This window comes from Gymnogyps californianus, chromosome 6 (assembly GCF_018139145.2).
Source record: "Gymnogyps californianus isolate 813 chromosome 6, ASM1813914v2, whole genome shotgun sequence".
Lineage (NCBI taxonomy): Eukaryota > Metazoa > Chordata > Aves > Accipitriformes > Cathartidae > Gymnogyps > Gymnogyps californianus.
Genome location: NC_059476.1, coordinates 4500193 through 4514375, shown reverse-complemented (window position 1 = coordinate 4514375; position 14183 = coordinate 4500193). Strand labels below are relative to the sequence as shown.

At 52.1% G+C, this 14183-nt stretch overlaps 2 protein-coding genes across 2 annotated transcripts in view; one reads left to right on the top strand and one right to left on the bottom strand.

Moving 5' to 3' along the window:
• LHPP (phospholysine phosphohistidine inorganic pyrophosphate phosphatase) overlaps positions 1-4337 on the top strand; it is an 88756-nt gene extending 84419 nt beyond the window's left edge. Inside the window, exon 7 of the mRNA XM_050898739.1 lies at positions 3427-4337. Within this exon, the coding sequence (XP_050754696.1) occupies positions 3427-3517 (91 nt within the window). The 3' untranslated portion in view covers positions 3518-4337. The remainder of the gene's footprint in view (positions 1-3426) is intronic.
• Positions 4338-10444: 6107 nt separating this feature from the next.
• The window catches only part of FAM53B (family with sequence similarity 53 member B), a 52605-nt gene continuing 48866 nt past the window's right edge, over positions 10445-14183 (bottom strand). Inside the window, exon 5 of the mRNA XM_050898738.1 lies at positions 10445-10774. Within this exon, the coding sequence (XP_050754695.1) occupies positions 10445-10774 (330 nt within the window). The remainder of the gene's footprint in view (positions 10775-14183) is intronic.

The window sequence follows — 14183 nt, the reverse complement described above, 5'->3', positions numbered from 1 at the left end:
GTTTTGTGACCTGCTGGTGTGATGTCTGCCATCGTGCAATGCAAAAAGGGTCATTGTCACTGGAAGAGAAGCCAAGCTGAAATCGTGAGAGCAAGATCTGCTCTTGGCTGAAGTTTCCACCTGCATCCAGTGGCCCTGTCCAGGGAGGCTCTGACGCACCAAAGCAATGCCCAGGACATCGGGGCTGAGCTCCAGAGCAGTGCTCCACTGAAGGGTATCTTAAAACTCTCAGTAACTGGGGGTTTCTCCTGGGAAACAGCCCGAATCCCCTGGGGCAGAGGCTGGCATAGAGCCACGGTCTTTGCTCCCTTCGGACAGCAGAAGAAGTGCTCATCCTCCTGCATCTTGGGTTTGCCTGGAGGTTTTATGGCAGAGCTCGCTCTTCTGCCTCACTTCTGGCACCCAGACTTGGGCTCCTGAATTGTTTTGCTGGGGTGTTGCTTCTTGGCATTAGTGTTGGGGGATTATTGCTTGGAGTTTCCTTTCGAAGACGCCTAAAAGAGCAATACTGAGCTAGAGGGGGGAAAAAACCATCGCTTGGCTATTTGTGTGCAGTTGTGTGAGTTACAAAGCGTTCTGCGAGACAAAGGAAGAAGTCACATGAAACAGCTCTTGGGGTGGCACTGAAAAAGAAAAGCTCCTCGGCACGGCCCTAGGAGAAGGCAAGAGAGCAGGGGAGCGTGTTTTATTCCAGTTCTCTGCATTCCTACAGAATTCAGGCAATTTTAGTTATTGCATTTCCCCCCCACTTAGCAGCGATGAGCGTATAGGTAATCTAAGACATATGCCATATATATACTCAAAAGTATAACTCCAAAATGCGCCACGGGCTGAAATGAAGTACACTTTCCAGCCCAGGGGTAGGGATGGCCGATGTGGGGACAGCCCGGTGTCACGGGGCTGGTCCCCACCATGGGAGCAAAGCGGGGTCCCGGCTGGAGCCGGGCCAGGCAGGGCAGGCACCTGCTGAACCGCTGGGCTCTGCTGCACCCCCTCTGCTCTAAGGGCAGACATCTGCTGTGTAAAGGCTGCATATTCCTCTCGTTTTCTTCTGCAGAACGCCGGTAAAGTATTATTAAAACTATTGAAACCCTTGCGTTGTGAGCGAGGCGGTCTGTCTGCAGCATGGGTAGCAGAAGAGTATTTTAGGGTTCCCAGCTGTAACCCTGCAGGGTATCGGACTGCAAAGCAGAAGAGAAATAATTGGGCTTGGGTGAATCGTAGGTGTGCAGCAGAAGATAAAAATGAAGCCCATGTCCACCCCAGCGGTCCCGTGGGGCGGTTGGGCAACACGTGGGGGTGAACTCGTAGCTCCCCGGGAGCTAAGGTGGGTTTTAACATGAACCTCGCTGGAGCCAGGAGTTGGTGGCTGGTGACAAATGGGTAAAAATACCTTATTTCCTACTTTGCTTTACTTTCTGTGTGTATATATATATATACACACACACCTCTTCCACAGCACATATCAAGTGGCATTTCCTTGATGACTGACGTTTAGCAGCTGAGTTACAGGTGGATTTTTGTATAGTCAGCACAGATATCAATCACAAAATCCTTTTAATAGATCAAAGAGTGCTGTGTAATTGAAAATTTCTTGCAGAAGTGTTCATTTCAAGCAGTTCTTAAAATTTTCTCCTAATGTATAAGCTAGGAAAGAAGCATTTTTCAGGGTGTAAAATGGAAAGAAATTTTGTTCATTACTTTTTTTAGGTCTCCACTCAAATTAAGGATTATTGCCAAGAAATTAGTATTTTACCCCACACCCCCAAAGGTATTTCTGTATTTATAAAAACTGCTTGGTTAAATCAGGGGGTGAGCAATAATCACCACCTAAGGGATGGATACATACTGGATTTTTACTTGCTTTATATTTGAAGGTTTTTCTCCATTGTATATTATAACTTGCTTTACCTTCAGCAATCTAAATTCTTCTTCAGTTGAGGAAAACTTAAAAACCATCATAAGTACTGTTCTTATTGCACCCTAGCCCTGTAACAAAATAGAACTTGGATAATTAAATAAAGACCCATGGAATAACCTTCCACCTTTTAAATAAGATGCTTTTATGACAGCCAGCACCAACGTAGAATCCATTTCACAGAGCCATCGTCCTTGTGCCGGACACGGCTTTGCAGGTGATACAAGGAAAGCTGAATATCAGTGTCTTTTATTTTTTCTAGTTGCATACTGTAACTTTGCAGCAAGTAAGATCTCGAGCAGCATGGGCTCCCGAAAGAGGCCGTGCCTTTGCGAGGAGCTCGTGAACTCGGACGTGAAGAGCACGGCTGAAAAATGAGCAGAAAGGAAATAGCCCTGGGGAGCTTCAGTGCTGGAACTGAAGAAATAATTTGGTACTTGTACAGACAAGTGCTCACCAAATTCTGCACGTCATAAATAATAATAATCTCTCTGCCTCTCATGCATCCGATGGGAAATGCATCTTCCCCACTGAGAAAACGGCCTGTGCTAAATAAAGATTTGCCCTTTACAGGGAGCGAGAGAGATGGGAGGTGGACATTAGGGCTCTCATCTCTTCCCCAAAAGAAAGCCATTACACATATACAAGACATGTTTTCTCTTCAGCAGCTGTTGGGTTTCTCAGCCAAAGAGCCATAACAGCACCACGAGGTTTGGAAAATTTCTGCTTCCCCCATTTGCCCCCCTCCCCACCAGCAATGCTGCTGCATCACTAAAATAAGATTGTGCATCGTTAGGCCAGTACCTCTAGTTAAATCATTGGGAAAAATGGCTTGATGCCACTCTGCTTTGGGTTGGTGACTTGCGGTGGAGAGTGAGTCTGACCTTTTTCATGGTAGCGTCTGAAACCACCACTGTTAGATTTGCAAGATGGTGGTCCTGCAAAATTAACCCCTGATAGAGCCTTCCCATTCACTGAAGCTATGTACAGACCTTTCACGTCTCTAGGTCGGAAGTGAGTTCTTCTTTTCTTTACCTATTTCCAAAGAAAAACCATGCGACAATAATTATTTGCACAGTTTCGTAGGATCCTAGGCTTGCAGTGAAGTGTCCTCCCAGCGATCCCTGTCTGATACTGCTATTACCTGAATGACGAAGTGCCATGTAAAATGCACTGCATTAATTTGGATTAGTTAATGATATGTAGATTGTCTTCCGTACAAGGCTTTGCAAAGTTTTGCCCAGCCCAGTTGCACAAGGCCATGGGATCTACCGTAGCATGCAGGAAAGACCTGGGTATGGGGGAGGTAGGGAGAGAAGAGGGAAAAGGGGAAAAAAACCAGAAGAGGGAGGAATGTGAAACCCAGGCTCACCCGAGGGTGCTCCATCTGGGGCCACCTCGGCGCTGCCCTGGGCTCTGCGAGCGCAGCGGCGGCAGGACGGCCGATGACGTGGGACCTGGCTGGGAGCCCGTCCTTGCTCAGCCATGCCCTTCTGTCTCCTTTGCAGGCCTTGCGATGAAAACCACCCCGACGTGAAGCCTGACGCGTACGTGAACAACCTCGCCGAAGCGGTTGACATTATCCTCCAGCAGCTGTAAAACCGACGGCGCCGTGGGCGATCGGAAGGAACGGGGACGAGGCCTCACATGCAGCCCCTCCGAGCACGAGGCCGCTTCGTCCTCTCCCACCTCCATCTGACGTTAACGGACCCAGACCTAGCCTTGCCCGGGGTGGTGAACGCCTACGTTCCTCAATATTTCACGTAACGGTACTAAAATGATCTGCTGACCTCATCAAAGGGAACACCAAACCTCCCGTCCTCCGGCACCTCTTGAATGTCTTCCCCTTGGTGCTGTGGCCCTGCCAGCACAGGCGAAATCAGCTCTCCCAAAAATGCCAGGCTCTTCCCTGGCCGGGGCTGAGCCTTGTCTGCCCGAGGGGAGCCCTGAGGGTGGTGAGGGGCTTCTGCCTCCTCCAGCTGATGCTGGGGGGGGGCTGTACCCCCTTTAACTCTTTGCTCACATGGGGGATAGAGCCTGGTGGTGCCCGGGTGGGAAACAGGGGACCCGACACCCCTTCACGGACAAACTTTGCTGTTTAAATCACCCTTTCTGTGCCTTTTGGGGTGCCTGAGATGGGATGGGGGATGTCCTTGAGGGGTGATGGAGGCCACCAAGCCCTGAGCTGGGGTGCGCCGGCCCGGCCCCACTCTGCGGGGTCCCATGTGTGCCTCTCGCTATGGGTGGCACAAAAACCCTGGGGAGGGGGACAGCCCCTGCGCCCTTGGCAAGCCGGTAACCATGTTTCTGCCACGGTTAGCCCCTGTCCGGCACCGCCCCGGGTTAGGGCACAGGAATGCAGCAACGCTGCAATATATTACAGAATAACTGCGCCATCCTGTCGGGAATAAACCTCGTCCTGCAGATCTGGCCTATTTGTCGTTGTGTTCAGTCACATCAGCGCTGGCAGGGATGCTTAGAGGATCTGAAATGCTTTTCCCTGACTGGAATAAGCTGGTGAGGGCCGTGGGACCGATGGGCTTTTCCTTCTCTCCGTGGGGGGTCTTGCAGGCAGACGTGGCTGGAGGGGGGACGTGGGTTTCCTACCCCTTCTTGTTAAAATCCCGGCCCTGCAGCCGGGGCTCGCCCGCACCCGGGCGCTGTCGGCGTTGAGCCCCGCACAGCTCCAGCTCACCCGCCGGTGGGTGCTTCGGTGGGGAGCTGCACGGCACGGCACGGCACGGCACGGCACGGCACGGCACGGCAGGCGTGCTTGGCTCTGCCATGAAGGCCAGCGCGGGCAGCTTGGCTCCAGCTGGTGCTGGCACTCCTGGCTTTAAGTTTCCAGTCCTGACTGGGAACCAGTCTCTGTAAAGCACCAGCTCCATCAGTCCTCTTGCCACGACTATAAATTCTGCTTTATAAATATTATGCAGAAATGTTCAGCCCTTTCTTTCCTTCTCAGTAGTCATTGCTAGACTTGCCTCCAATTCTCCTGGATACCAAAACCACACCACTCCCTGATGGCTGTAGCTACCTGAATGGGACGAACCCGGTCTGCTCGCTGAACATCCCCTGGGACTGATCCTGCGCCAGCACCGCTTGCCTGCTGAGCACCCGCCGCATCGGTTTGGCCCCAGCTCAGCCCCGTCCTGCTGCCAGGGAGCGCTCAGCGTGTGCAGGGCTGCCAAGTGATGCTCCACTGAGCAGGGACGGGCATGAGATTTGTCTTTTTTTCTAATCGGAATAAGCATTGCTAAAATGCGCTGCTCCCTGCCGCTGGGCATGGCAGTACTCCAGCAGATCCCGGGGTCTGTAGTTTCTCTCACTCGACAGTTTTACAGCGCAGCTATTGCAGCGTGCATGGTTAACGCCTGGCCACGCTGCACATGGCAAGAGCGCGACAGGGATAGGAGCTCAAACCAGGGAGCAGAATTAGAGATCGGGGGGTTGCTCCATCACATCTTCTGCCCCAGGGGAAGCAGGGGCTGCCCACCTTCACCGACGCTTGCCAGCGTTTGCAAGGGTCACCCTTTTATAGGCGAAAGTCCCCTTTTAACCAGCGTGTCAGCAGGTCTGCGCCCCCTTGGGTTTTGGGCAAGACTTTGTGCTTTAGACTGCGGTGGAACGACACCGTCTGGCCTTTAACCTGCTTCAGACCTCCCGTGGGACCATGGAAAGGTATGCAATTATGTATGTGTTACATATATTTATATATACATAGGCTCAGGCAGCGTGCTCTGGCCACTGCATTCAGCTACTGCTTTCTGCATTTGCAAGCGGGAGGTAAATGATAATTTTGGCTACGTTTCCAGCAGTCCCAGCAGCTGAAGACGACCGCGGTCACTGAAGGACACCGAAGTGATGCTCCGTGTTCCTGGAGCAGCCTGCGAGCCTTGGAAACCCTTGTTTTTCAGAGCTACCAGCTGGCTGCTGAGCTGCGCGGCACCCCTTGGGGACAGCAGGGGAAAGCGGGCTAGGAATTAAATTATAATAAAATAAACCACATCTGGGAAGATGACCTTAGTGCAATTTTTTGGTCTGTTTTTGTATCCTTTTATCCTCTGGGTAGCGGTTCAGCCAAAGTGTACAGCACTGTGTGCATCCGCGCACACACGAAGGATGCCGCAAGCCCTGGTCAAACAGGGCTGTGACGGATCACTGAGAACTTCTTTTTTATCCTGTAATTCTTCCTTTTTGTTCTAGTATACTAAGCCTATCACTTCAATCTGATTAAGTTTAGGCAGATAAACATCCTGCCATCTGTCATGAAACTTTTTAAACTGTTTGCTCGCTCAAGGAAACGCAGCAGTTTTCCTTTCTGGTTTACAAAGGCTGTAGGGAGATATCGCCCTATTTCCCCAAGAATTTATTTAACACCCTTGTGTGCCCTTGCCCTGCTGTGGGCTCTTGCCTTGCTTGAGTTTAGATTTTATTTTAAGGGGTGGGACATTACCTCTGTCCTTAAACACAAAGCATAAGGTGCTACTTGGCACTTAAATGTTGATTTGCATTTCGCTGTTACCTCTTGGGCTGCGTTCCAGCTAAATAACAGCCAGTGTCAGGCTGGGGGGGCCATGGGAGACGTCCCCCCACCGCGGGGGGGGATGCATCACGTCTGCTTGCACACGAACGTCACAAAATGCCCGTTTTCTGGTGCAACCCAAGGCTGGGACTCCCTTATTTCTAACACGGACACCCCAATGGAGGGTCCCAGTCAGGGGCTTTCCCAACCCACACCCATTTTTGGGACCCATCACCCACGGAGATGCTAAGGAGGTGCAGCCAGACCCCCTCCGGGAGAGGAGAGGCACGTCGGGCTCCTGCACCCGCACCCAGCTCTGCCCCATCAAACTCCAACCGGTGCCACAACCCGGCTGTTAACGTCCCCGAGGGGCAGCGGTGTCCCCCCACGTCCCCGAGGGGCAGCGGTGTCCCCCACGCCCCCCACCCCACAGCAGCTCCCGGCCACGGGGACCGTACAGAGAGGCGAGACGGCGGTCGGGGAGGGTTATTGAACCAGGAAGCTTTATTTACACAGTAAAAGTAACAAGCAATTTCCTGAGACTGAGCTGCTCTAGTGCAATCAAGTCATGGAGGGGATACGAGCGGGCAGCCTCCTCGCCCACCCGGGGAGAGGGCAGCCTGCACCGGCGGGGGCACCTCGGGCAGCCCCTCCCTGGGGACACGCACATCCCGCTGCGCTTGTGCAATTGCCAGCGAGACTTGGCTACTACAGGTCATAGCTTCAGAAGGCTTTTTTTTTTTTTCTTCTTTTTTTTTTTTTTTTTTTTTTGGCCATCCTCTTCTTTTGATTTCTTGAACATCGAACCCATAAATGCTGTGAAGCACTGCTACAATCCTATAACATCCTACGTAAGTCTGTTAGCCTGTTCAGCCAGGAGCTTTTAAACAATGCACTTGAAACACAACTTTATTGGCCAAATAGGCTATGCTATAACGTGGAAAAATTACAATCTATTTTACAAATACTTCTTTTTGTTTTGTTTTTTTTTTTAATGTAATCTTTCATAGAACAGGCTCAAAGAGCTGCATCTGCAAACGCGCAGCAAACTCCCCGTGTGCGTGCTAAGACTTTTCCTATTAAAATCCATTTTTGTTCAGGATGATGAACCCTTATTGCTGCTGACACAGCTTGCTGTCATCCTGAAACGGCTGCTGGCCAGACTGGGTCACGCCTTGGACAAGCCACCGAGTCTCTTCACAATCATGAGCCTGTTTTAGCTACCTAGCAAGGAATAACATCCCTTGTCTGCATATTACTTTAATATCACATTCTGGCAGCCGGCAGGAATTTGCCGGGGGGGTTACCAAAGCATCTGTGTAATAGGTGAAGTCCTTTACAAACCAAGAGCGGGACTCCCCAGGGGATGCCCTGCTCTCCCGCTGCGGTCGCTGAGGGCGTAGGGTATGGATCTCCTGATGCCGGGGAGCAACGCCACTTCTGACTTTACAATCAACAGGATGTCCCCTGAATCTGAGGCACATACTATATTATATTTAATATTTTTAATTATTTATATATATATTTATATATATATAAATCCACAAATGTTTTACCTCTACAGAGAGAGAGAGGAAAAAAAAAAAATTTGAAAAAGTAAGGCTTTCTTAAACTGAGAATAAGTACATGAAATCATACAAACCCAACAACGAAATACCCAACGGAACACCACCGTGGCCTCAAAACCGTCGCTAACTGTAGTCTGTGCCTACGCTAACGTGCCCAGTATAAGGCCATGACTCATTGGAGAAGCGTCTTTAGTAAGGCAAACGGGTTGTGCTGTATGTAAACTGAATGCTACGGCTACGTCGAGTACAGCTGGGTAGTGGTCCATGGGTCACCTTCCTACCGGGGGGGGTTAGCATGGCACCGGTAGCAGCCCTTGGAAAGAAAACAGAAGCCCTTAGGAATTACAGCCCCGGTGATGCACATGCGAGAGCCCACCCGGAGCTCTGCGGCAGCAGCCGGACATGGATTTGGGTGAATTTGCCCTTTTTCGGTCAGTCGGGAGTCGGCAGCTGAGGAGGTGCCCGTGGCCGGCGGGAGCTGTGCGCCCCGAGACCGGGAATGCATCGGTGGTGGGGGGCTATCGAGCATCAGGAAGACTCAAAGCCGAGAACCGTGCTGTGGCTGTGCCGCTGCGGGGGCACGGACCGGAGGGGCGGCAGCAGCCTGGGGAAACGCTGGCGTGGCTGGACCCTCCCAAAACGTCTGAGACAGGCAGCGCCTTCCGCTACGGGAGGGCTAAAAATGAAGCCAGGATGTATTTTCTTTTAAACGATGCGTCAAGCGACACTTTAAAAGAGCTGGAGGGTTCCCCAAAATGAAAAGACATCCCTGTTGTCCCCTCCCCAAATATTTAGGGCTGGCCCTGCCTGCCAGCACCCGGCCTGGAGGGAGGAGCGGACGTGGCCGCTGCTGCGAGCAAAACTTCTGCGGTGCCAGGACAGGGATAAAGCTATATAACAGCTGATGGGTTCCACTGTGATGGGAGACACAACACGTATCCCAAACCACCGCAGAAAAAAGTGCACTAACATAACCAGAAATGATGAATAAAACCTGTACCAGCGGCTCTCAGCCCTTTCTGAGTTACGGACTCCTAAAGCTTTGCCAACGGGGGTGCCACACCCCGTTAAAAATGTCACATCTTCAGTTGCTGTTGGTATCAATGACTTTTTTGCCTTTCTCGCTTTTGCAGAGCTCAGGAAATAAACCTGAGCTTGAGGGAACCTGCAGAAGATGCTGGAAGCCACTTGTACAGCTTTCCTAGAGCTTTAAACAAACAAACAAAAAAAAAAAAAAAAAAAAAAGAGGGAGGAAAAAAAATACACGTGTCCTTCTAAACCTGTTAGCAAGTGGACAGCTTATTTTTACCAAAGAGAATTCATATCGTACAAACATAATGGTCACCACTTTATCTGTGCTTAAAAAAGGCACAGGAAGAGGAAAAGCTTTCAGTGCTGCTACCTGGATTTTCAGCCTTTCGCCAGCTGACTTTGTCAAGTAACCCCGCGGCGTGCCTCGGGCGCGCAGCCCCTTCACAGTAAGACAGAGCCCAAAAAAGAGGGTGGCAGCCATGCCTCGGGTAGCAAAGAGGGCACAGCCGCTGGTAAATGGGTAAACAGCCCAGCCCTGCTCAAAACTGGGTGTCGGGAACCCAAGCGAGGGTGGCACCGAGCCTGATCGGGGCTTCTTCCCCGATGGGTTTGAGAGAGGGGACTGAGAAGAAAAAAAATAAGGAAGAAAGGCATTTGAGCATCCTCAGGCAGTGCCTGCCAAGCACTGCTGCGGATGCCACCGGCATTGGAGCTGTGCGGGCCAGGGGTCCCTTTAATTCCTCATCAGGAAAAGGAAAATGAAAAAAAAAAAGCAGTAAAAATCCAGCTCTTACCATTATTAAATTTAAGCAAAACACTTCGCTTGTGATTTCCTTCTCACGGCACTGCCAGGGACATGGGGAGCGAGGCGGGTGCCGGGGCCATGCGGGATGCAGCAGGAGAAGAGAAGCCGCAGCCACCCCTACAGCCACCAGCCAGCGCTTGCTTTGCAAATCTCAATATTCTGGTTTTCCCCCACTTTTTCCAGTCCCGTGGGTGGTGGTTTCTCCTTGTGCATCCTTTTCTGAACAAGCGCAGGTAGGACCTGGGGGAGCGCGGCCAGCCCCCTCAGCTGCAACCCTATGGTGGCAAAAGCCATTTACTCGCTAAATGCGAGTTTTCGGCGATCCCTGTGCCCGGTTCCCCCAGTCGAGCAGGCAGTTTCCTCCGACTAGCTGATCTCGGACTACAGTAGTTACAAAGAATTTCAAGACTTACACACGCGCGCACACAAATTGCTCTAAATACCTGATGAGATTTTGGCAAAGCTGCTTCCGTCCCCTCCGGCTGGCAGGAGGAGAGCGGTGGCAGGACCCCGCAAACCCGGCGCTGGCAGCGGGGAGCCCTCCACGGCTCTGCTGGCAGCCCCCCGACCCCGGGGCGAGAGGACCCGCTCCCTCCTCAGTTGTTTTCTATCTGCTCGATATCTATCTCGCCGTCCAGCTGGAAGAGGCTCTCGGCGCCCGTCCCGCCGCTCCGCCACACCGCCCCGTCCTCCTCCTTCCCGCCGCCCTCCTCCTCCTCCTCGCAGGAGAGGTCGTCCCTGCTGGCCCGGCGCTCGTAGGCCTGCGAGCGCGACGGCTCCGGTACCGGGGTGCAGGCGGGGGTCCTGCCCGGCATCACCTCCGGGGAGCGGGGGGCCGTGGTCCATGGCTGGGGGCCGGGGAGCCGCTGGGAGCCGTCCTCGGCCGCGGCGCTAAGGCAGGTAAGGCTGTTGAAAGTCTGGCGGTTCTGCAAAGGCAAGGGGAAAGAGGCAGCTGAGAGAGGCGTGGGGACAGGGACCGGAGGGAATCCTGAAGCTGTGCTGGGCTAGAAGTCACACCAGATGAGCCGAGAGTCCCCCCGACCCCCAAACCTGCGAGCCCTCCCCCCCAGCGGAAAGCAAGCAGATCAGCAGGAACACTCAGCTTGCAGCCGCCTGGTCCCCGGAGCCGGGCAGCCACTGCAAACCCCCACCTCCCCATCCATGGCAGGTCCTGCGCCTCTCCTGCTCCTGCAACGGGCGATGGCATCAAAAACACCTCCACCCTGGTCTGGATCAGTCCCATCACCATCTCCACCCCACGCATCTCCCAGTCGCACGTGTAAGGCAATACAGAGCTGTTCGCCAAAAATAAATGAATGTTTCCAACAACCCCATTTATTAAACTGGCTAAGAGAAACTTCAGTCCCTTCTTTATGTAGCTGGAACTCGTGCACTGCTAAACCCTCTGCTGTGATGGCTCATGGCTGTCCTCCCTTATTAAAGACCATGCGAGGTCAGTTCTCTGTCCCTCGTCTCTCTAATGAAGAGGCTCCATGGCTGGTTGCCTTGGCCAGAAGCTTGATTTAGTTTATGTACTGTCACGTCTTCAAAACAGTTTCAAACTCCGACAATGAGGAGCTCACAGGCATTCAAAACCCTTCGCAGCAGAGCACACACAACCTCGGGGATACGCCGTCTGACCACAAGCGTGCTTACCTGACAGGGCATGCCTTTTACCCAGGTTGCTTTTTTAAAAGAGCAAACTAAATCCTAACCAGTGAATGCCAATGGAAATAACATGGCCATCCCGCTGGCTGCGGGGCAGAGCGTGTGCTCTGAGCAGGAGAAGACCGTGGAGCACCTCAGCAGCTTGCGCAAGCCTCCCGCAAGAGCCAGCGTGCAAAGCGAGGGTGCGATGGCACGCTCGCTTCGCGGACACCTGGCCCGGCCACATCCCACCCGATGGGCCTGAACGTGAAGCCAATAAATAGCCGGGAGGAAGGCAGCCCCCTCGCTAGCTGAAGATGCTCATCTGATCTATGGCCCCCAAATCCTCAAAAGCCACACCGATAAACAGGTACGAGCACGCGAGTATCAGCACTCCCCTCCTCCTTACGTTTGCCTTTCCTGACGTGGGATTTACGTGCAGTATGAAACCTGAAGCACATTTGCAATGAAGCAGGGCCCTGGGTTAGGAGATTCCTCGCGTTTAAAGATCCCTGTCTCAGGGGAGGCTTTTTTTAGTGGCAACTGAAACCTCCATGATGAGAAGACCGCAGCATGGGTGCAGGGCTTGTATTTTGTCTATAGGCTGTCGGAGATGGGCAGATGAAGAAAAACTACTCTAAAGGAGAAAAACTACACTCCGTGGTAAGTTACGGGTAGCTCATGTCTCGGTGGAAATATGGATCAGGTGGGATTCCCCAGAAGCTTCACTGGCGCCTGGCATCAGTCAGTATTTTCTGGAATAAGCCATCTGGTGGGGTTAAATCTGCAAAGACAGACGCCGGCAGCTCTTTGAGAGTCCGGAGCAGAAATAAGTTGGTAAGTCCAGACGAGGTGACCTCCAAGGAACAGTTAGGAAAAAGTGGGGTTTAGGCTGGAGACAGCAAGCGGGGGCGTGTAGGAGGATGTATTGTGTTTCCAACAATAAAGAACCTGGAGCACTGCTAAAGATTTCCGAAAGCTGTAAAACCTCATCACCAGAACCCATTAATATAGGTTAGACAAATGTCATTAAACTAACGTGGATGTTGGGTTGCCTGGGGACAGCAGGAGGGTGTAGGAGAGCTCTTTGGGTCTCTTGCACTCATTTATCCGGAGGAAGGCAAACCCTGGTGCTTTTTCCATCACACCCTCTCTCCAAGAGCCTGGGCCAGACTGAAGCCGGAGTAACCAGGAGAGCGTCGGTACCCAACAGAGCATTGGCCATACGGAGCGACAGGGCTGCTGCCTGCATCTGCTGCGGCACAATTCAGGACCAAACACGCAGCCTGAAGACACAGCCTTGCTCCAAACATCCCCACCAACATTCCCCAGGAATTTATGCAAATTTGCTGGAGGTTTTTTTTCTTTCAAATCCCGGTAAGCTGGGAGTAACTCCGCCAAAATAACTCACCCCAGGGATGCAGGTCAAAGCCCCACCTACTTCACACTCCAATCATTTCTTAAGAAATCAAAGGTACTTGTGCTGAATTCGTACCCGCTGACCACACGTTGCTGAGAGGCTTTGGGCGCTGCGCTAAATGACGCACCACGGTAAAACGAGTCGTTGCAGGAGATGACGGAGAGGCCGCTGTATCTGAAAGGAGAAGTTCCTGCTGGCCAAGGAGGAGTTGGCCACCGCCCAAGCTGTGGGGGCTACATTTCACATGGCCTTCAGTCTCTGAAACCTTCCAAAAACCCACAAGCCCCAAGCCCATGTGAAAAAACAGGCCTTTGTCTTCTAAAAATGCAACTGCACCCAGTGCCCACGTCATCCTTCTCGTATTTTTAAAATACAAGCCGTGCCTCTCCACAAGGTCTGTCTTCTAGGTGCTGAATGCGTAACAGCTTCAAGCAGAGATCTGCACATTGTGGTTAATGGACAACTTGTAATTACCACTGCACTTGGAGAAGGCCTGAGGACATGGGAGAAATATTTTCTAAGAAGTACTTAAAAAAATTTGCAAGCATATTTCCAACAGTGATTTAGGCACTTGAAAGCCTAAGTCTCCTGAAAGTCAACAGCCCTCTCAGAAGTGCAAATCCCTTCTACAAACAAAACTCTGGCACTTCTGAGAACGTTAATTTTTCTCCTTCTGCTAATCGAGCTCATCTCCTGGCTCCGGCGCTTCCCTGGGCTTGGTACCCAGGCACAGGCGTGCCGGGCTGCTGCGGGTGGGCTAGAGCATCCTGCAAGGATGGAAGATGCTCTACTGTCCTTCAGAGAAGGAGATGGGTGAAGCCTGTAATGACGAATGAAGGAGGATGCAACCTGGAGAGTGACTAAACAGGTCCACAGCACACTCTTCCCATCCAAACAAAACGTGTTGCCAAGCTTGGATGCACCTCTGAGAACAGCCACGAAGGCAGTTGACTTTCAGGGAAATTTTGCATTTTATTGAACTTTGACAACATAACCAAGCCAACAGCCTCATTTTCCCTGCTCAAATCCACACATGCTGCAACCCAACATTTTCCAAGTACAGCGTTGGGTCATTCCAAGCAATATTTCTACCTTCCCTGCAAGAGGATGGAAAAACCCTTCCAACGGTCCCGTTGCTTCCAGCACTGCAGCGGCTGCTCATGGAGGAAGGCCACGTGCGGGTGCCAGGCGGAGGCACTCCCTCTGACACAGGTTTGCCGGTGCTTGGCTCAGAAAGCAAGTTTTCACAGGCACCGGCTGCCGCGAAA